This window comes from Pleurodeles waltl, chromosome 5 (genome assembly GCF_031143425.1).
Source record: "Pleurodeles waltl isolate 20211129_DDA chromosome 5, aPleWal1.hap1.20221129, whole genome shotgun sequence".
Taxonomy (NCBI): Eukaryota; Metazoa; Chordata; class Amphibia; order Caudata; family Salamandridae; genus Pleurodeles; species Pleurodeles waltl.
In genome coordinates, this window is record NC_090444.1 from 1,237,617,819 (window position 1) to 1,237,641,797 (window position 23,979).

The following is a 23,979-nucleotide window of genomic DNA, read 5'->3' on the forward strand; positions in this document are numbered from 1 at the left end:
ACAAACCTGTTGTCTAGGGCTGTCTCAGGGTCCATGGGCCCAATGACGTTGATGCCCATCCTTTTAAAGGGGAAGCCAACGACAGGTAGTAGGGTCAGGGGAGCTTTTTCTCCTGGCCTGGCAGGTTGGACAGGATCTACAGTATGCCTCAGAGGCGGTCTTCATTCTCACCCAATAAAAGTGCGAGATAAGCCTGGCAAAGGTCATGCCTTACCCCAAATGTCCGACCAGGGTAACGTTGTGAGCCAAAGCCAGCAGGAAGGCCCAGGAACACTAGGAGACCACAAGCACTCAATCTGCCCCAGTATCAGGAGATCATTCTCCCAGTAGAGTAGGTGATTTCCAGAGGCTTCACCTGCAACATGGGCTGAGGCCTGTCGCCTCAAGCTCTCAAGAGTGGGACACTCTTTCTGCATTTGGCAGAATTCCTCCCTGGTGGGCCGGCCCACCCTCAACCTGTCAGCTGGCAAGCTCACGTAGGTCACCTAGGGCGGCAATGTCCTCCCCAGTCAGCTCAGGGGCCTCTTTTCTCAGGTATCTGTAAGGAAATGCCTCCTTGGCATGGTTGCCCCCTGACTTTTTGCCTTTGCTGATGCTATGTTTACAATTGAAAGTGTGCTGAGGCCTGCTAACCAGGCCCCAGCACCAGTGTTCTTTCCCTAACCTGTACTTTTGTATCCACAATTGGCAGACCCTGGCATCCAGATAAGTCCCTTGTAACTGGTACTTCTAGTACCAAGGGCCCTGATGCCAAGGAAGGTCTCTAAGGGCTGCAGCATGTCTTATGCCACCCTGGAGACCTCTCACTCAGCACAGACACACTGCTTGCCAGCTTGTGTGTACTAGTGAGAACAAAACGAGTAAGTCGACATGGCACTCCCCTCAGGGTGCCATGCCAGCCTCTCACTGCCTATGCAAGTATAGGTCAGTCACCCCTCTAGCAGGCCTTACAGCCCTAAGGCAGGGTGCACTATACCATAGGTGAGGGTACCAGTGCATGAGCATGGTACCCCTACAGTGTCTAAACAAAACCTTAGACATTGTAAGTGCAGGGTAGCCATAAGAGTATATGGTCTGGGAGTCTGTTTTGCACGAACTCCACAGCACCATAATGGCTACACTGAAAACTGGGAAGTTTGGTATCAAACTTCTCAGCACAATAAATGCACACTGATGCCAGTGTACATTTTATTGCAAAATACACCCCACAGGGCACCTTTGAGGTGCCCCCAGAAACTTAACCGACTGTCTGTGTAGGCTGACTAGTTCCAGCAGCCTGCCACACTAGAGACATGTTGCTGGCCCCATGGGGAGAGTGCCTTTGTCACTCTGAGGCCAGTAACAAAGCCTGCACTGGGTGGAGATGCTAACACCTCCCCCAGGCAGGAGCTGTAACACCTGGCGGTGAGCCTCAAAGGCTCACCCCTTTGTCACAGCCCAGCAGGGCACTCCAGCTTAGTGGAGTTGCCCGCCCCCTCCGGCCACGGCCCCCACTTTTGGCGGCAAGGCTGGAGGGAACAAAGAAAGCAACAAGGAGGAGTCACTGGCCAGTCAGGACAGCCCCTAAGGTGTCCTGAGCTGAGGTGACTCTAACTTTTAGAAATCCTCCATCTTGCAGATGGAGGATTCCCCCAATAGGGTTAGGATTGTGACCCCCTCCCCTTGGGAGGAGGCACAAAGAGGGTGTACCCACCCTCAGGGCTAGTAGCCATTGGCTACTAACCCCCCAGACCTAAACACGCCCTTAAATTTAGTATTTAAGGGCTACCCTGAACCCTAGAAAATTAGATTCCTGCAACAACAAGAAGAAGGACTGCCTAGCTGAAAACCCCTGCAGAGGAAGACCAGAAGACAACAACTGCCTTGGCTCCAGAAACTCACCGGCCTGTCTCCTGCCTTCCAAAGAACTCTGCTCCAGCGACGCCTTCCAAAGGGACCAGCGACCTCTGCACCCTCTGAGGACTGCCCTGCTTCGACGACGACAAGAAACTCCCGAGGACAGCGGACCTGCTCCAAAAAGACTGCAACTTGATCCAAAGGAGCAGCTTTAAAGAACCCTGCAATCTCCCCGCAAGAAGCGTGAGACTGGCAACACTGCACCCGGCGACCCCGACTCGGCTGGTGGAGAACCAACACCTCAGGGAGGACCCCCGGACTACTCTACGACTGTGAGTACCAAAACCTGTCCCCCCTGAGCCCCCACAGCGCCGCCTGCAGAGGGAATCCCGAGGCTTCCCCTGACCGCGACTCTCTGAAACCTAAGTCCCGACGCCTGGAAAAGACCCTGCACCCGCAGCCCCCAGGACCTGAAGGACCGGACTTTCACTGCAGAAGTGACCCCCAGGAGTCCCTCTCCCTTGCCCAAGTGGAGGTTTCCCCGAGGAAGCCCCCCCTTGCCTGCCTGCAGCGCTGAAGAGATCCCTTGATCTCTCATTGACTTCCATTGCGAACCCGACGCTTGTTCTAACACTGCACCCGGCCGCCCCCGCGCCGCTGAGGGTGAAATTTCTGTGTGGGCTTGTGTCCCCCCGGTGCCCTACAAAACCCCCCTGGTCTGTCCTCCGAAGACGCGGGTACTTACCTGCTGGCAGACTGGAACCAGGGCACCCCCTTCTCTCCATTGAAGCCTATGCGTTTTGGGCACCACTTTGACCTCTGCACCTGACCGGCCCTGAGCTGCTGGTGTGGTAACTTTGGGGTTGCTCTGAACCCCCAACGGTGGGCTACCTTGGACCAAGAACTGAACCCTGTAAGTGTCTTACTTACCTGGTAAAACTAACAAAAACTTACCTCCCCCAGGAACTGTGAAAATTGCACTAAGTGTCCACTTTTAAAATAGCTATTTGTGAATAACTTGAAAAGTATACATGCAATTGAAATGATTCAAAGTTCCTAATGTACTTACCTGCAATACCTTTCAAACAAGATATTACATGTTAAATTTGAACCTGTGGTTCTTAAAATAAACTAAGAAAAGATATTTTTCTATACAAAACCTATTGGCTGGATTTGTCTCTGAGTGTGTGTACCTCATTTATTGTCTATGTGTATGTACAACAAATGCTTGACACTACTCCTTGGATAAGCCTACTGCTCGACCACACTACCACAAAATAGAGCATTAGTATTATCTCTTTTTACCACTATTTTACCTCTAAGGGGAACCCTTGGACTCTGTGCATGCTATTCCTTACTTTGAAATAGCACATACAGAGCCAACTTCCTACATTGGTGGCAGCGGTGGGATACAAGACTTTGCATTTGCTGGACTACTCAGCCAATACCTGATCACACGACAAATTCCAAAATTGTCATTAGAAATTGATTTTTGCAATTTGAAAAGTTTTCTAAATTCTTTAAAGTCCTGCTAGGGCCTTGTGTTAGTCCCTGTTAGATTTCTTTTAGAGTTTAAAAGTTGGTTAAAAGTTTGAATTAGATTCTAGAACCAGTTTTAGTTTCTTAAAAAGTATTCCAACTTTTAGAAGCATAATGTCTAGCACAGATGTGAATGTGGTGGAACTCGACACCACACCTTACCTCCATCTACAGATGAGAGAGCTAAGGTCACTCTGTAAACTAAAGAAAATAACAATGGGCTCCAAACCTACCAAAGTACAGCTCCAGGAGCTTTTGGCAGAGTTTGAAAAAGCCAACCCCTCTGAGGATGGCAACACAGAGGATGAAGATAGTGACTTGGAGGGAAATTCCCCCCCTCCAGTCCTACTTAGGGAGAACAGGGCTTCTTAAGCCCTGACTCCACAAATAATAGTCAGAGATGCAGGTTCCCTCACAGGAGGGACCAACAACTCTGAAATCACCGAGGATAACTCCAGTGAAGAGGACATCCAGTTAGCCAGGATGGCCAAAAGATTGGCTTTGGAAAGACAGATCCTAGCCATAGAAAGGGAAAGACAAGAGATGGGCCTAGGACCCATCAATGGTGGCAGCAACATAAATAGGGTCAGAGATTCTCCTGACATGTTGAAAATCCCTAAAGGGATTGTAACTAAATATGAAGATGGTGATGACATCACCAAATGGTTCACAGCTTTTGAGAGGGCTTGTGTAACCAGAAAAGTGAACAGATCTCACTGGGGTGCTCTCCTTTGGGAAATGTTCACAGGAAAGTGTAGGGATAGACTCCTCACACTCTCTGGAAAAGATGCAGAATCTTATGACCTCATGAAGGGTACCCTGATTGAGGGCTTTGGATTCTCCACTGAGGAGTATAGGATTAGATTCAGGGGGGCTCAAAAATCCTCGAGCCAGACCTGGGTTGACTTTGTAGACTACTCAGTAAAAACACTAGATGGTTGGATTCAAGGCAGTGGTGTAAGTAATTATGATGGGCTGTACAATTTATTTGTGAAAGAACACCTGTTAAGTAATTGTTTCAATGACAAACTGCATCAGCATCTGGTAGACCTAGGACCAATTTCTCCCCAAGAATTGGGAAAGAAGGCGGACCATTGGGTCAAGACTAGGGTGTCCAAAACTTCCACAGGGGGTGACCAAAAGAAAGGGGTCACAAAACCTCCCCAGGGGAAAGGTGGTGAGACAGCCAAAAATAAAAATAGTAAAGAGTCTTCTACAGGCCCCCAAAAACCTGCACAGGAGGGTGGGCCCAGAGCCTCTTCACAAAACAATCCTGGGTACAAGGGTAAAAACCTTGATCCCAAAAAGGCCTGGTGTCGTAGCTGTAATCAGCCTGGACACCAAACTGGAGACAAGGCCTGTCCCAAGAAAGGTTCCACTCCAAACTCCAATCCAGGTAACACTGGAATGGCTAGTCTCCAAGTGGGATCAACAGTGTGCTCAGAGCAAATCAGGGTCCACACTGAAGCTACTCTAGTCTCTGAGGGTGGGGTGGATTTAGCCACACTAGCTGCCTGGCCGCCTAACATGCAAAAATACAGGCAGCAGCTCTTTATTAATGGGACAAGTGTAGAGGGCCTGAGGGATACAGGTGCCAGTGTCACCATGGTGACAGAGAAACTGGTTTCCCCTGGCCAATACCTGACTGGAAAAACCTATACAGTCACCAACGCTGACAATCAGACTAAAGCACATCCCATGGCAATGGTAACTTTAGAATGGGGAGGGGTCAATGGCCTGAAACAGGTGGTGGTCTCCTCAAACATCCCAGTAGACTGTCTGCTTGGAAATGACCTGGAGTCCTCAGCATGGGCTGAGGTAGAACTAAAAACCCATGCAGCCATGCTGGGTATCCCTGAACTGGTGTGTGTAAAAACAAGAGCACAATGCAAGGCACAGGGTGAAAAAGTAGAGCTGGAGTCTGGAAGAAAGGCCCAGCCTACCAAGAGAAAAGGAAAGTCAGTTGGGAAACCAACTGCAACACAGTCAGAAAAAGAGAACCTCTCTTCTCAGGAAGAAGTTCTGCCCTCTGAGGGAACTTAGCCTTTGGAGCTTGAACCTTATCAGGTTGAGCTCTTAGGCCCAGGGGGACCCTCAAGGGAGGAGCTGTGTAAGGGACAAGAAACCTGTCCCTCTCTTGAAGGCCTTAGGCAGCAAGCTGCTGAAGAGTCCAAGGGCAAGAAAAATGGAACACATAGGGTCTATTGGGAAGATGGACTCCTGTACACTGAGGCCAGAGACCCCAAACCTGGTGCCACTAGGAGAGTGGTAGTGCCTCAGTCGTTCAGAGAGTTTATTCTGACCTTAGCCCATGATATTCCCCTTGCTGGGCATTTGGGACAAACCAAGACGTGGGAGAGGTTAGTCAACCACTTCTACTGGCCCAATATGTCCCACAAGGTTAAGGAGTTTTGCCTCTCCTGCCCCACCTGTCAAGCCAGTGGTAAGACAGGTGGGCATCCAAAGGCCCCCTCATTCCACTTCCAGTGGTGGGGGTCCCCTTTGAAAGAGTGGGTGTGGACATAGTTGGTCCACTAGAACCTCCCACAGCCTCAGGAAATATGTATGTCCTAGTAGTAGTGGATCATGCTACTAGGTATCCTGAAGCTATTCCCCTTAGGTCGACTACTGCCCCTGCAGTAGCCAAGGCCCTCATTGGTATCTTTACCAGAGTGGGTTTCCCTAAGGAGGTGGTGTCTGACAGAGGAACCAACTTCATGTCAGCATACCTAAAACACATGTGGAATGAGTGTGGAGTGACTTACAAATTCACTACACCATACCATCCACAAACTAATGGCTTAGTTGAGAGATTCAACAAGACATTAAAAGGCATGATCATGGGGCTCCCAGAAAAGCTCAAAAGGAGATGGGATGTCCTCTTGCCATGTCTGCTTTTCGCTTACAGAGAGGTGCCACAGAAGGGAGTAGGATTCTCACCCTTTGAACTTCTGTTTGGTCACCCTGTAAGGGGACCACTTACTCTTGTTAAAGAAGGCTGGGAGAGACCTCTTCATGAGCCTAAACAGGACATAGTGGACTATGTACTTGGCCTTCGCTCTAGAATGGCAGAGTACATGGAAAAGGCAAGCAAAAACCTTGAGGCCAGCCAACAGCTCCAGAGGTTTTGGTATGACCAAAAGGCTGCAATGGTTGAGTTCCAACCAGGGCAGAAAGTCTGGGTTCTGGAGCCTGTGGCTCCCAGGGCACTTCAGGACAAATGGAGTGGCCCTTACCCAGTGCTAGAAAGGAAGAGTCAGGTCACCTACCTGGTGGACCTGGGCACAAGCAGGAGCCCCAAGAGGGTGATCCATGTGAACCGCCTTAAGCTCTTCCATGACAGGGCTGATGTAAATCTGTTGATGGTAACAGATGAGGATCAGGAGGCAGAGAGTGAACCTCTCCCTGATCTTCTGTCATCAGACCCAAAAGATGGCTCAGTAGATGGAGTGATCTACTCAGACACCCTCTCTGGCCAACAGCAAGCTGATTGTAGGAGAGTCCTACAACAGTTTCCTGAACTCTTCTCCCTAACCCCTGGTCAGACACACCTGTGTACCCATGATGTGGACACAGGAGACAGCATGCCTGTCAAAAACAAAATTTTTAGACAGTCTGACCATGTTAAGGAAAGCATCAAGGTGGAAGTCCACAAGATGCTGGAATTGGGAGTAATTGAGCGCTCTGACAGCCCCTGGGCTAGCCCAGTGGTCTTAGTCCCCAAACCTCACACCAAAGATGGAAAGAAAGAGATGAGGTTTTGTGTGGACTACAGAGGGCTCAACTCTGTCACCAAGACAGACGCCCATCCAATTCCTAGAGCTGATGAGCTCATAGACAAATTAGGTGCTGCCAAATTCTTAAGTACCTTTGACTTGACAGCAGGGTACTGGCAAATAAAAATGGCACCTGGAGCAAAAGAGAAAACAGCATTCTCCACACCTGATGGGCATTATCAGTTTACTGTTATGCCCTTTGGTTTAAAGAATGCCCCTGCCACCTTCCAAAGGTTGGTGAATCAAGTCCTTGCTGGTTTAGAGTCCTTTAGCACAGCTTATCTTGATGATATTGCTGTCTTTAGCTCCACCTGGCAGGATCACCTGGTCCACCTGAAGAAGGTTTTGAAGGCTCTGCAATCTGCAGGCCTCTCTATCAAGGCATCCAAATGCCAGATAGGGCAGGGAACTGTGGTTTACTTGGGCCACCTTGTAGGTGGAGGCCAAGTTCAGCCACTCCAACCCAAGATCCAGACTATTCTGGACTGGGTAGCTCCAAAAACCCAGACTCAAGTCAGGGCATTCCTTGGCTTGACTGGGTATTACAGGAGGTTTGTGAAGGGATATGGATCCATTGTGACAGCCCTCACTGAACTCACCAACAAGAAAATGCCCAAGAAAGTGAACTGGACTGTAGAATGCCAACAGGCCTTTGACACCCTGAAACAAGCAATGTGCTCAGCACCAGTTCTAAAAGCTCCAGATTATTCTAAGCAGTTCATTGTGCAGACGGATGCCTCTGAACATGGGATAGGGGCAGTTTTGTCCCAAACAAATGATGATGGCCTTGACCAGCCTGTTGCTTTCATTAGCAGGAGGTTACTCCCCAGGGAGCAGCGTTGGAGTGCCATTGAGAGGGAGGCCTTTGCTGTGGTCTGGTCCCTGAAGAATCTGAGACCATACCTCTTTGGGACTCACTTCCTAGTTCAAACTGACCACAGACCTCTCAAATGGCTGATGCAAATGAAAGGTGAAAATCCAAAACTGTTGAGGTGGTCCATCTCCCTACAGGGAATGGACTTTATAGTGGAACACAGACCTGGGACTGCCCATGCCAATGCAGATGGCCTTTCCAGGTTCTTCCACTTAGAAAATGAAGACTCTCTTGGGAAAGGTTAGTCTCATCCTCTTTCGTTTGGGGGGGGGTTGTATAAGGAAATGCCTCCTTGGCATGGTTGCCCCCTGACTTTTTGCCTTTGCTGATGCTATGTTTACAATTGAAAGTGTGCTGAGGCCTGCTAACCAGGCCCCAGCACCAGTGTTCTTTCCCTAACCTGTACTTTTGTATCCACAATTGGCAGACCCTGGCATCCAGATAAGTCCCTTGTAACTGGTACTTCTAGTACCAAGGGCCCTGATGCCAAGGAAGGTCTCTAAGGGCTGCAGCATGTCTTATGCCACCCTGGAGACCTCTCACTCAGCACAGACACACTGCTTGCCAGCTTGTGTGTACTAGTGAGAACAAAACGAGTAAGTCGACATGGCACTCCCCTCAGGGTGCCATGCCAGCCTCTCACTGCCTATGCAAGTATAGGTCAGTCACCCCTCTAGCAGGCCTTACAGCCCTAAAGGCAGGGTGCACTATACCATAGGTGAGGGTACCAGTGCATGAGCATGGTACCCCTACAGTGTATAAACAAAACCTTAGACATTGTAAGTGCAGGGTAGCCATAAGAGTATATGGTCTGGGAGTCTGTTTTGCACGAACTCCACAGCACCATAATGGCTACACTGAAAACTGGGAAGTTTGGTATCAAACTTCTCAGCACAATAAATGCACACTGATGCCAGTGTACATTTTATTGCAAAATACACCCCAGAGGGCACCTTAGAGGTGCCCCCTGAAACTTAACCGACTGTCTGTGTAGGCTGACTAGTTCCAGCAGCCTGCCACACTAGAGACATGTTGCTGGCCCCATGGGGAGAGTGCCTTTGTCACTCTGAGGCCAGTAACAAAGCCTGCACTGGGTGGAGATGCTAACACCTCCCCCAGGCAGGAGCTGTAACACCTGGCGGTGAGCCTCAAAGGCTCACCCCTTTGTCACAGCCCAGCAGGGCACTCCAGCTTAGTGGAGTTGCCCGCCCCCTCCGGCCACGGCCCCCACTTTTGGCGGCAAGGCTGGAGGGAACAAAGAAAGCAATTAGGAGGAGTCACTGGCCAGTTAGGACAGCCCCTAAGGTGTCCTGAGCTGAGGTGACTCTAACTTTTAGAAATCCTCCATCTTGCAGATGGAGGATTCCCCCAATAGGGTTAGGATTGTGACCCCCTCCCCTTGGGAGGAGGCACAAAGAGGGTGTACCCACCCTCAGGGCTAGTAGCCATTGGCTACTAACCCCCCAGACCTAAACACGCCCTTAAATTTAGTATTTAAGGGCTACCCTGAACCCTAGAAAATTAGATTCCTGCAACAACAAGAAGAAGGACTGCCTAGCTGAAAACCCCTGCAGAGGAAGACCAGAAGACAACAACTGCCTTGGCTCCAGAAACTCACCGGCCTGTCTCCTGCCTTCCAAAGAACTCTGCTCCAGCGACGCCTTCCAAAGGGACCAGCGACCTCTGCACCCTCTGAGGACTGCCCTGCTTCGACGATGACAAGAAACTCCCGAGGACAGCGGACCTGCTCCAAAAAGACTGCAACTTTATCCAAAGGAGCAGCTTTAAAGAACCCTGCAATCTCCCCGCAAGAAGCGTGAGACTGGCAACACTGCACCCGGCGACCCCGACTCGGCTGGTGGAGAACCAACACCTCAGGGAGGACCCCCGGACTACTCTACGACTGTGAGTACCAAAACCTGTCCCCCCTGAGCCCCCACAGCACCGCTGGCAGAGGGAATCCCGAGGCTTCCCCTGACCGCGACTCTCTGAAACCTAAGTCCCGACGCCTGGAAAAGACCCTGCACCCGCAGCCCCCAGGACCTGAAGGACCGGACTTTCACTGCAGAAGTGACCCCCAGGAGTCCCTCTCCCTTGCCCAAGTGGAGGTTTCCCCGAGGAAGCCCCCCCTTGCCTGCCTGCAGCGCTGAAGAGATCCCTTGATCTCTCATTGACTTCCATTGCGAACCCGACGCTTGTTCTAACACTGCACCCGGCCGCCCCCGCGCCGCTGAGGGTGAAATTTCTGTGTGGGCTTGTGTCCCCCCCGGTGCCCTACAAAACCCCCCTGGTCTGTCCTCCGAAGACGCGGGTACTTACCTGCTGGCAGACTGGAACCGGGGCACCCCCTTCTCTCCATTGAAGCCTATGCGTTTTGGGCACCACTTTGACCTCTGCACCTGACCGGCCCTGAGCTGCTGGTGTGGTAACTATGGGTTGCTCTGAACCCCCAACGGTGGGCTACCTTGGACCAAGAACTGAACCCTGTAAGTGTCTTACTTACCTGGTAAAACTAACAAAAACTTACCTCCCCCAGGAACTGTGAAAATTGCACTGTGTCCACTTTTAAAATAGCTATTTGTGAATAACTTGAAAAGTATACATGCAATTGAAATGATTCAAAGTTCCTAATGTACTTACCTGCAATACCTTTCAAACAAGATATTACATGTTAAATTTGAACCTGTGGTTCTTAAAATAAACTAAGAAAAGATATTTTTCTATACAAAACCTATTGGCTGGATTTGTCTCTGAGTGTGTGTACCTCATTTATTGTCTATGTGTATGTACAACAAATGCTTGACACTACTCCTTGGATAAGCCTACTGCTCGACCACACTACCACAAAATAGAGCATTAGTATTATCTCTTTTTACCACTATTTTACCTCTAAGGGGAACCCTTGGACTCTGTGCATGCTATTCCTTACTTTGAAATAGCACATACAGAGCCAACTTCCTACAGTATCCAATCAACCTCCACTGCAGGAACTACAGAGACCAGTTTCCTGCTCCCCTTGCCCCTCTCCTTGACAGTTGTCTGGTCCATTGTTCCAGGCTCCAGATGCCCCGACTCCCTTCCTAGGCAACCTTGGACCATGAGGTCATATAGACCCAATCAGGCAATCTGATCAACTCGAAAAGAGACCTGAGCTCTATCTCCTTTCAGGAGTGTGCTCCAGGTCATTGCCTAACAGACAATCAACAGGCTGGGTATGCCTTACAGCAACTTTCAGAGACCCTAGTACCCCACCCAACTCGAAAGGAACCAGAGTCACTGGTAGAGGACTCTCGCGATTGTCAAAGACTATGACTTAGTGGAATATGTTTTGTAGGACCTGCTCTGCAGACACCAGTAGACACTTAAAACTTGTCTCACAAAGTCTCCACCCATTGCCCATTAATGGTGACCCAATGTCTATACTTTGAAGTATTTGCAAAAATTTGGGGTTTTGGCACCATTCCTCTATCCTCCAGGGAAACTAGGGAACTAGGGTCACCGCTGTCTGTCCCCTAAAACTAACCACCTCCTCCCTGAGCGCTACACTCGCTAACCAAGGTGTCTGCCCGCCCCCTCCCCCACACCCTGTTAGGGGGCTGTGCCCTTTTGGGACATTTGGAGTCATTCTTAGAATGCCCATACTTGTAGCACTCAGTACATTGGGATACAAAACATTCCCAATCTTGTGATCAAAGAACCCTTTCTTCCTTGGATTAGACAGGGACTGGTTACCACTACTTCCTGGGAATTATTTTGGGGGCCGTTTGAGAACTCCTTATTTTATGTTTTTCTTCTCCCTCTTTCTTCAGTTAGGAACCCTGACCACCTTTGTGAGTTCCACCCAGATACCTCTTTGGGCACTCTAGTGCTAGCCCAAAGGTTCGCCTCCTCAGCAAACTTCTTGAGGTCAGGCAGCTTACTGTTAAATAGGTGCTGGTGCAACTCTGAACAATAGACATGGAGCATGTGCTCTATTATGATTGAATTGTATAACCTAACATAATCATTAACTTTGCTGCCCCTCACACCCAGCAATTCCGTTCCTTACTGGAGTAATCCACAAAATCTAGCCAAGCTTGGCTGGGGAGTTTCTGGATGCCCCTGAATCTTTGGTGAAACTTGTTAGGGGTCAGGCTAAATTTGGCAGCTAAGAAGGCTTTCATGGGAGCATACATGGTTCGGTTGCCAACCTCGGTCAGAAATGTGTCCCTCCCCAGAGTAGGCATGTGTTTTTTCATAGGCCACCCTGCCAGTGCACATCAGGAACCTTGTGAGCCCTCCGTGCAATGTCATAAGCAGAAAAGCATCTATCACTGTCATCTGCCACCACATAACTGGGCACCAAATCCTTGGGTATGCAAACCCTTTTGTTTCCATCAGGTACTGCTTGTATGCTGCCACCACTGCTGGACTCTTATTGCCTTGCCCTCAGTTTCAGCTCTTTCAGGCTCCTCTCATGAGCCAGTCCCTCCAAGTCAAGTTTCTCCTTTATCCTTAATTTTGCCATTTGCAGCCTGAATTCTCTCATCCCTCCTCTCTGCCAGTTCCTCTGGGGAGAGACCATAGGAAGAGACACTGCTCCCTGCCCTTGCAGGAAGCGCCAATTCTGGGGGCATTTTTTCCCCTCTACTACAGGTGGTGGGTCCTCTGAAGGCACCGCCTGAGGGCCATCCATCTCCTCATTCTCTCCTGAGGTCACAACCAATGCGCAGTTCCACCTTCCTGGTGGTGCTCTTGACAAGAAGCCCAGATCCCTGGCAAAATTTGTGAGCTGGGCCACAGTATAACTTTCTGGGTTAGCCAGCTCAAATTCAATTTTTTCAGGTGCAGATGTAGCTCCTTCAGTTAGGGACATGATTTAGGGAAAAATTAAAAATGCCAACCAGGGAGAATTTAAAATTCAAAATGGTCTTGGATGTGCCTGGGTATTGTACACCATATTACTGTATGTAACTGACCAAACACAAGTTCTATCCTCCCCATCTATCAGCAATGTTAGAAATTGGGTGTCTGATTGGCAGAAGTATGTATCCTGCCCCAGCAGGAATCACAATCCTAGTCATGGTAAGTCAGATACCACACCATATGTTTACCTGTGCTCACCTTTTGGTAGCTTGGTACAGAGCAGTCAAACAGAACTTAAGAGAAAATGTGTAAAGTATTTCTAAAACAACCCAGCAAAAACACCACAAAGAGACTCCACACCAGGTTACAAAAATAGAATATACTTTTATAACTAAAACAAGACCAAATCATCCAGCAGAAGTCGAGATATGAATTTTTAGAGATTAAATGCAAAATATACCACTTAGAAGCTAGTAGCCCCTATAGATTTAATTGGCTGCGCTGGACCAGTACTAAGTCGAGAGTTCAGGCTGACCGCAATGGAGCGCGGGCCGGATACAAGACCCACACAGGCTCCAAATCAAAAGTACCTTATCCTCGTCACAACAGCAAGATGCATTTGGTGATCCCCAGACAGGTGAGGTCTCCACGTAACTGCAGTGATGCATCGGTTCTCTGAGAGAAATGTTGGCTCCGAAGTGCGACAGTGCTGAGTGCCATGAGCCGGGTTTCTCCATGCTGTAGAGGTGATGCGTGGATCTTCTCCACAGAGTGGCAGCGATGTGTTGGTTCCAAAGTGGTGGTTCTGAGTGCGATGCGATGGTTCAGAGCAGGGTGCACCAGTCAAGTTCTCGCAACAGCTGTAACGCATCAATTTTGCTCTCAGAGCAGAGGATACCTTGGTTCCACTGGAACAAGCGCAGAGGTACACTTCAAAGGGTCAAGGACCTGGTGGGAGGAGGAGGGGGGGGGTGGTTGCCACTTGGCAGGATAGACTCACAAGCAAATGAGTCTACAGTTTGGACAGGAGGAATTTAAGTCTTTTGTGCCCCTGAGACTTAGGCAACAGGAAGCAAGCCAGATAGCCCTAGGAGCTTCTCTGGGTTCAAGTGATGCAGGTCTAGTCCTTCTCACCCATGCAAAGAGACAGTAGCAGCCGGCAGAGCAAGTCAAGACTTCAGCAAACAGCAGTTCCAGCAGAGTGACAGGCCTTGAGCACAGAAGATACTTTTCTTCCTGGCAGAGTGTTTACCGGTCCAGAAGTGTACTGTGTTGGTGGTGTCAGAGGTCCAGTGCTTATACCCAGTTGTGCCTTTGAAGTGGTGAAGACGTCAAAGAAGAGAGGATCTCCCTTCTTGCCCTGCCTCCAGACTCACTACAGGGGAGTATGCAGTCCTGTGTGTGTTGTAGGACACTGCCCATTCAAGAGTGTCAACCCCTCCCTCTCATCCTGCCCAGCAAGACCCATCAAGATGTTGATGGCCAATGTCACACCTAAGCTCCTTTTCTGTGTGGCTATCTAGAGGGAATGCACAAGCCCAGCTGTCACCCCACCTCAGATGTGTATTGCAGTAGGCACCAATTGACTAAAGTAAGAAAATGCCAACTTTCTAAAATGTCATTTACAAATCTGCAATTTAAATCTGACTTTACCATAAGATGTGATTATAAATTGTGAGTTCAGAGACCCCAAACTTGACAAATTTATTCTCAGATTACACATATAAAATGTTATAAAATACTCACAATGTTATCCTATGGGATAGCTATGCCTTGCAGCAGTGAAAAACGAATTTAGGTGTTTTTCACAACCATAGCATGTAAATCTTAAAAGCACATGTCCTGCCTTTTAAAAACCCTGTCCTGGGGGTCCCTTAGGGCCTACTTTAGGGGAGACCAATATGTATGAAAAGGGAAGGTTTAGGCCTGGCAAGGTTTATTTTGCCACTTTGAAATGGCATTTTTAAACTGCAAACACAGTCTCTGCAATGCCTGAGACATATGAAGCGGCTACTAAGGTGGGTGGCACAGTTGTTGCAGCAGGTCCACTATTAACATTTATTTTACAGGCCCTGGGCACATGTAGTGGACATTATTAGGGACTTGTAAGTAAATTAAATATGCCAATTAGGTATGGGCCAATGTTACCATGATTTAGGAGACAGAGCACAAGCACTTTAGCGCTGGTTAGCAGTGGTGAAGTGCACAGAGTCCTAAATCCAGCACAAACGAGGTCAGAAAAATGAGGGGGGCAGCCAAAAAGTTGGAGGGGGAAGACCATCCTAAAGCTGTCAGGTCTAACAGGAGACAAAGGGGAGCCAAACACATTGCAGCCTCTCCTGCCTCAGCCTGCTGTCCTGTGTTACACCTGGTGTCCTACCATCTTTCTCCACCAATCTGGCCAAATATGTTTTTTAAATATTAGCTGGTGTCCTTCCACCCACCCTCTGCATTTACCCACACCTCTCCCATACCATTTGTTTTTTAAAGGCACCCTCCCGCTCACCTAAATAGGACTAGCAAAGCCAATAGGTTTCGCCCGTGCCATTGGGGAGCGGTCCTATTGGGTTTACAAATGTTTTTTACCCAGATTACAGTCATGTGTTCTAACTTATGCAAAAGAACAAGCATTCTAACATGACCACTGCACGTGACAGGTGCCCCGGAGATCTACTGGTTCTTATACCACTGCTTTTAGTGCAATAACACCACCCAAGCATGTACATTCTATGTGTAGTTACAGGTTAAAGTTGCTTGTGTACTGGTACATATTCATATACTTTGTGAAAAAGAACGAACAAAACCAAGACAAGATGAAGCAGCAGTGAGTAACAGTTCAGACTAGCAGTAGTCCAAAATGCAGCAGTAATGCCAGTACGAGTGGTACTGGTAGCAGTAGTAATGGCATTAGAAAATGAAGGCCAAACTATGTAAGGTTAGGCTTGCCAGGATAGTGACGTGTCAAGGTGTATTCGTGGAAAATATAAAGAACACTCATAAAATAGGATATTAGCAATTATTCACATGAAAGCTGTGTTAGCATTATGTACTCGCATGGAGGTTTACCCCTACAAATTATGGGTGCATGTGTGGTACTAGAACTAATCGGTCATAGAACACTATCATATTTCATTGGGGTCGCTGTGACCCTCCATCTAAACAGGTGCATTTCGTCTGCATACAGGCAACCTGCTTATGGTAGATGGAGGGACACTTGGTTAACACTTGCATATCTATGAATGTCTTTGATTTCCAGGACTTGCATCTGTTCCCTCACAGTAGACAGGAAAGCAGAACAGCAAGCAGAGGGAAATCCAAGCACGAGTAGGAGCAAACTTACCTCATATGAGATTTCTGGATTATTTTTTTTATCAGACCCAACAGCCTCCTCCTCCTCCTCTCTCTCCTTTATGTAGAAGGGTGAGGCAGCTTAAAAAATCTGAAACATGTCCTGATTGTAATTAGTAATTTGCAGTGTTCTACTCTGGAAGTCAAAATCAGTCCACAAAGTGAACCATTTCATGGGTCATTTTTACATTACATATCATACATGTATGTAGATGTATTTCTTTGACTGATGACTGCTCATTTTTCTTACATTCCACTTTCCAGATGTTTTCTCTGTTCTTTGGGTGGGAATCCAGGCCTGGCAGTTGATGGCTGAATAGAAACAGACGCACCATGTCTTCTGTGTAGCCTGGAATAAACTTGGGTGAATGCTACACCGGAATGTAAGAAAGTGTTCACTTAATTTTGGCCATTAGCAACTCGCATCTGCATGGCTATACCTGTGGTGTGGAACAAATTAATTATGGATCTGTTTAACTCACTGGGACACATCATCAGGGGTACATGGAAATGTGATGTTTATGTAATTAGCGTAGTGGCTCCAGTGGGTTCAAAGCTCAAAATTGTGCTTAGAAAGGAGAGAAGGTGAGCGTAAACATGAGAGAGCACGGGTACTGAGGGAACTATCAACTGCAAGGGCTCAAAGGCAAAGTTGTGCAAGGCTGATTTACTGGGGAAGACTTCATTTCAAACTACTCAAACCCCTCCAAACAACAGCCAGAATCATGCAAGGTGAAATTATTTGCCTTCTCAAAAAACAGGCGCACAATGGATCTATGGATAACGAAATGACCCTTTTGTTAACAGCAGACTTAATAATGATAACGTTGATGCCTTCTTTCCAGATCAGTCTGTTGGCATATTTGAGGTTCAAGTATGTGGTTACTTGCCCTGCCCTGCACTGCTATAAAAATACAGAATGTCTCACAATGGCGATGGCAAGCTCCATATTTTACCTCCTAGTTATCACCACACTGGACTAGAAGTTTGTTTTAAAACTGTGACTTCGCCTAAGAATCACTAAATTGTTATGTAACGCTAGGAAATTCAGTTTAGATGCTGCAACCACTCAGCTCCAACTCACACGAAGAACACATTACACATGATAACAGAGCCCAGTTATTTCCTAGACTAAGAAGGATTCAAAGTATACTTTGTATTATATTCACCTGTGCTGATCAGCCATAACCATCGGCATTAATGTGTAGACAGCAGTTTCATTATCTAAAAGGGAATCAGACACAAATAAACAATCATCATGATTCATTTTCTCACACTTTATACTTGCACACAAGAATAAACAGAACGATTAAGAGCACAGGATTCTGGGTAATGAGCAAAGCACTTGCAGGCGGTCTACCAAACGAGATTAACATCAGTATATATTGGGAGGTGGAGCATTTTGTCTGACACACAAAAGCTTTTTTTTTTTCAAAAACGCACCATGAAAGAACTTACTCCCACTGTCTAACCCCGAGTTGACCCACTTTCTTTTCTGTCTTACTCACTTTTTCCGAGGCCACCATCACTGGGTGACACTCGAGTCACTCGTTGCTTCACATCTTCATTCCTTAAAGATTAATCACCACACTAAAAAACCTTTTGTCTTTCAGTCGTTAAAGTATAACCTCATTCTGAACAGTTTGCCCAGGACTTCACCCTTAAAACAATGAAAAACAACAGCCAATCCCCTTGCAAATTCTTCCTGGATAAAAACAAACAGTCTAGGGAGCAAGTCTGAAGAGTATTTGCCTCGGTCTTCTGATATCTGTTTATATTGTCCTTAAGGCATCGAACACTGATTCTGAATCATTACAATGATGTCATTTTATTCTCATACATCTTTTACAATTATATCTGGCAATGATGGCCATTGCCAAGGTCCAGAACGACATCTTTAAGCTGTGCGTCCTTGCATCCTTTTGATTTTGTCCCACAATTCAAATTTTTTATATTTTCATTTTTTTTGGCAGAGGGACCTCTCACAAAGCAGATATGATGCCCCCCAGGGTCACCCATTGCTGTGTCCTCAAAATAGTAGACTCTTCATTGAACTAACTTGCCCATGGGCTCATGGGTAAAGCCCCTTTAACCCTCTGCATCGGTTGTAGCTAGTGGCACTATGTCTGTATTTTGTGTGCATAGCTGCACCCATGGGTGCAACTTTTTGGCCCGTCTGTAAATTAAGTCCAGTGGCTTGGGGCAGAGAAGGACCCCATCATGCTTATTTTTTATAATGCCTGAAATGTTTGTGACATTAATATGCGTAACTTGTTGCATTAATGATTAAGATCATCAAACGAGTCTGTGTACAGTAAATGCTCTTCTAACACTACAGCTGCACCTTTCTTTAGGGTTGCCAGTAGCTGTTTTCTCTAACATTTACTTTTTTTGTTAACACTCTGGCTGTAAACTAGAGGGTGGCTGCTGCTCAACAAGGACAACCCATCTCCCACTTGCTAATCCTCTGCTATCTTTTATTTCCGAGGCTAACATAGGAGGGAATACACTACATTTCCCACCACCCTGGCATACTTGGGGGCCTCTTGGTCTCAGCCTGATTGATCGGAATGTTAACACTGTTGAAAGCAACAGCTTTGAACGTATGTGTGTCACTGCCCAACCATATGAAGCTGGCCATATAAGTTGGTGTTTACATCCAGCTTGATGTAAACTTGCGGACCTGCCCTTGAGAGTGCTACCATAGTGTGTAACTGAGCGCTGCCCACGTCCTTTTTGCTGGGAATAAGTTGAAGTCCCTGTTGATACTCTTTTGGCCTGTCTGCTGCTATTTATTACAGCTATTGCTACTAAAGATTAATGCAGCGAAGTTTCCAGTACACCAAGCATTCTAGAGGCTTCGCCACATCAACTAGAAGCACTGTCTTAAGAGGATAGATGAGGGCTGTCCAAGAAACATCCGCCTACAAGTACAGGTAAACCAAGATGAAACCCTGCCCTTCAGGGCACACCCTTTCCATGCCAACATTTAATCACTTTCTGCCATTGCTGTAAATCAGCAGCAGGAGGGTAATTAACTGAATCGAGAAAGTCCTGGGAGAAGACGCATGTTCTTGTGGCCTCCCGTTCAATTTCTGTGGGCACAGAGCAACGTGCTCCTCCCCAACCATCACTGAGGTTGGACCCCTGTAACTGGATTCACTGCAGTGGCCCCGAGGACCCTGAATGGCAAGATATATGAATCTTTGAAGGCCAGTATCATTAACCCTAATGCCAGATAATAGTTCCTGTGGCCAGTAAACATACTCTCAGAACTCGGGACACTGTCCCCTTGTTTTGGAGTTCACAATGCTGTCAATCATCTGTGGTTGGGCTCTTGAACACTATTTGTTACAGATACATAACAAAGTATCCAATACAGCGGGAGGATCGCAAATTCTACATTTTTAGTTCATTGATCATGCTAAAATAGGGCTTATAATCATCTACTGTCTTGGTACATTACTTAACCTTCTCAGTGATTCCATATCTTCACTGTTGCTTTATTGTGTTCTGCTGTGGAGAGGATCATCTTGTGATTGTGAATAATATGTAGTGTGCATTGCCATGGGCCCTGTATTTACTTCGATATTGTTTTATACCATTATTTCATTGTATATTATTTACAATACTCAAGCTGCATACTTTCTGTTATTTGACTTTCCATTTGTACTATCTATATATACATCTGAATTATTATTAAAGTGTTAAATAAATACCACTCTGACTCGCAATTGTCATCATTAGTGCAACTGTGTGGACTGTACAGTACCTGGACTCACGCTACAGCATCTCCTTTGAGGTAACCCTTGGGGGCTTATCATTGTCTACTTAGAAAGTGAAAGAAGGTTAATAAGGTTAATTCCCCACTGCAGATATAGTACCTGCCGGCCTACTTACTCTGGACCCCAAACATTCTCAGCTTTGGAGTGTTTGGTGGTTCTATAACTGTGGGTCCTAAGAAAAAGCATGGTATATCACATTGCGATGAATCTACTGAAGGCCTGTTGAGCAAACCTATTCTGCTCAAAACCACAAACTACATTTGTGGTTAATATTAATATTTAATGCTATATACGTTTTGCAATTCATGCCCATCTAGCAAGTGTTTTTGAAACCACATGTTTAAAAGTGCAACGCATTTGTTCACAAAAAAGAATTTGCAAGTGTCTGTAAATATCAACAAAGGTATGACTTTTGAGTACTCACTACATTTGCAATGTCAACTGTAATGACACTCTTACCAGAGCAGCTATTGCCCGCCTCCTGCCTAAAATCGTAGACATGGAAAAATCTCCAATCTGGTAATCTGTACACAGATATGAGCAAAATCTGAACTTGAAAAAATATTGAGACCTGAACTCTGGGAATCAGTATTTACTACTCGTGATTGTAAATTCACCTTTCTGAGCCCTTGACTTGGTTGCCTGTGCAAACAGCTGATCTCCCTAGAGGATAATATGGATATAGTCTGCAAAACAACTATCTCGATGGTGGAGCAAATTACAACCTTCCTTTTCCTTAGAATCTTTTGAAAACAGAATTGCTTTAAAGCATTACCTTTTAATGATACAAGGCTAGACTGATGCAGGAGAAACAAAACCTCAGCACTCCATAAAAGGCTCTTCTGAGAAAACGCAAAAGTACCTGCATATATGAATTCATACATAATTCATATGCAGATCATGCTTCGAAATTCACCTTTTGCACCAACCCCTCAAAATATTTTATCTTGAATAATTTCTCTCTCTCCTGATTCAGACTATTACAGCCAATTAAAAAAGTAAGTCGATTACAAGTTTAAGAACAGAGGTTTATCAGGATGCACATATAATTAGTTATTTGTAAATACTAAGTCAATAACATGATATATTGGCTTGTGTAATGATACAAAGGTACATCTGATAACCTTTCCTTACGACTACTATTGACCTATACTTTCTGGAATGTGGAAATGTGTCACATTTTTAAAAGTTTCTCTTAAGGCGATCGGGCATGCGGCCGACGAGCTGAGAGATTTAAAAAAAATGTTTAATTTGTCTGTTGCTATGGCGAACAGTTGAAAATTACCTCTTTGATTTCTTTTTCCTGGGACTTGCAGTGACTTGTTCTGTTAGACGTAACAGCTTTGGGCTGGTCTACCCTCAACTTTTTGCCTACCTCATCCACTTTTATGACTTTGGTTTTGCTGGCTTTAGGACTCTGTGCACTTTACCACTGCTAACCAGTGCTAAAGTGCTTGCGCTCTCTCACCTATATTGATTCTTCCCTAATTGGCATATATAATTCACTCATAAGTCCCTAGTAAAGTGGTACTACATGTGCCCAGAACCTGTAAATTAAATGTTAATTGTGGGTCTGCAGCACTGACTGTGCGACATACTTAAGTAGCCCTTTAACTATGTCTCAGGCCTGCCATTGCATATCCTGTAAGTGGTTTAACTCTGCCATGTCGATCTGGCAAAATCATCCTTTTGCCAGGCCCAAACCTTCAGTTTTATACATATATGTCACCCTCAAGGTAGGCCCTTGATAACCCAGAGGGCAAGGCGCAATGTATTTAAAAAGGAAGGGCTTGTACTTTTAAGGTTTACATGTCCTGATAGTGAAAAACTCCTAAAGCTGTTTTTCACTACTGCCAGGCCTATCCCTACCACAGGTTAACATTGGGATTAACTTATTACATTTTAGAAGTGTAAATTACAATCTGGAAGAGATAGGTTTGTCGGGTTTGGTGTCTATAGAATCACAATTTAAAATCACAACTTATGGTGAAGTTGGATTTTAAATTGTGATTCTGAAAATACCGCTTTTAGAAAGTTCGCATTTTCTTACGTTAGTCATTTAGTGCTTACTGCCAGTCTCTGATCACGTGCCTGGGGTGGGTGAAAGCTGGGATTTGTGTATTCCCCCTAAAAAGCCAAACACAATGGGAGCTTAGGTGTGACTTGATGGGTCATCCTGAAAGGATGGAAGTGAGGGGATGCCCACAGCCTCACATTTAAACCTCAGTAGGCTGTATCTTGTCCCCACACAAAGGGCTGCATAACCCCCTGTAGACAGTCTGGTAGTAAGTGCAGGAAGGACAGGACCTTTGTGCACTTCAATGGCCTGTCTTTGAAGTCTCTGCCACTTCAAATGCCAGACTGGGTATAAGTACTGGGCCTCTGACACCACCAACTCAGTACACTTCTGGACTTGTGACTACTCTGCCTGGAAGAAGGACTGTTGTGCTGCTGAAGGACAGCCACTCTGCTGGACTGCTGCTTTGCTGGACTCCTGCTTTGCTGTGCTGCCTGCTGTCCCCCTGCCTGGGGTAAAAGAACTGGACTGGCATGACTTGAACTCAGAGTGAACCCAAGGGCCAGCTCACTGGTCTCCTGATCTGAAGTTCCAGGGACATAAAAGACTTCCAATCAACCTTCTTCTACACCTGGACTCTACCATCTGAGAGCCTGCCCTACCAAGTGGTGCCACCCTAGTCCTGGACCTTGGAAGTGGGTCTAAGGTGTTTGGCTCCAGCAGAACCACTGCATCTCCTGAATAAAAAAAAAAAAAAAAAATTTAAAATCATTATCGCTGATGCATAGACAGAACCGTTGCTTCGCCTTTGGAACAAGCACTGCAGTGTTCTCTTTGGAGCAAAGGCCCCAGCACCCCCGTTGATGACAGCCTAGACAATAACAGTGACCTCTGCATCGCAGCGCAGCCACTGCACTCATCAGAATCAGTGTAACACCTCTATGTCGACGCAGCCGGTACCCGCAACTGAATTCCATTGTATTTCGGAACGGACACATCACCACCACTGCATGGAGAAGTTCGAAGCATCTCCTTGACAGCATGGTTCAGAACCAATGCAATTCTTCCACACCAGGTTTATAAGGTACTTTGGTTCACTGGCCCAACAGGGCCCTTGTGCCGGCCCGCACTTGTGGTCGGTCTGAACTTGTAGTTTTGTCCCAGTCTGACGCAACCAGAAATCCCCAGTTGGTGCTCTTTAAGGATAACGTAAGTAAATATGTTTATTGGCACGCAGAGCAAAAGCTCACTCTCTTGAACACAAGGACTAAAAATTTTCCTAGCTATTCTTATTGGAAGGAATACGTCAAAAAATGTACATGAAATAATGGAATCAAAATCATTTAACTAGGTTGAATTATCTCATTGGGTATTTCAAATTAGCCCATCAGCCAGTCTGAACTTTGAGGGGTTTATTTAGTTACACTTTAAGAATGCTTACTGAGTATAAAGATACATTCTTAGAGGACTTGAATAAATTTGCAACATATACTCTAAGTGGCATAATAATCATATATTCTATTTGATTAATAACTGGCTCAACACTAGTGCCCAAACAAGTTATCATCACTGTTTTTGACAATCTGTATCATGACATTAATGTTTCTCATTTTAAATATAATAAGAACCTTCATTTCCTGTTCAGCTTTTATTAAGAAATTCCAGAGTCAGAAAAATCACAACACTGAAACAGCACTCATCGCAGCCACCAACGACATCTAGACCACCCTGGATCGAGGAGAAAGAGCAGCCCTTCCTCCTGCGCGTCCTCTTCGCAGCATTGGACACAGTCTCCCACAAGACACTCATCAGAAAACTCTATGAGCTCAGCACCCAAGGGCCTGCAGTCAACTGGACCTGCTCTTTCCTTGCAGGAAAACCCCAAAAAAGACATATTACTACCCTTCATATCATAGACCATGAGCCTGAACGTGCAGAGTCCCTCACGGATCAACTGTC

At 46.4% G+C, this 23,979-nt stretch overlaps 1 protein-coding gene across 2 annotated transcripts in view; it reads right to left on the reverse strand.

The window, feature by feature from the left end:
* Positions 1 to 23,979, reverse strand: part of HACE1 (HECT domain and ankyrin repeat containing E3 ubiquitin protein ligase 1) — a 299,062-nt gene that overhangs the window by 268,178 nt on the left and 6,905 nt on the right. For both annotated transcript variants that reach the window (XM_069235476.1, XM_069235475.1), the window contains exon 2: positions 17,388 to 17,442. In XM_069235476.1, coding sequence (XP_069091577.1) covers positions 17,388 to 17,442 — 55 coding nt within the window. The remainder of the gene's footprint in view (positions 1 to 17,387; positions 17,443 to 23,979) is intronic.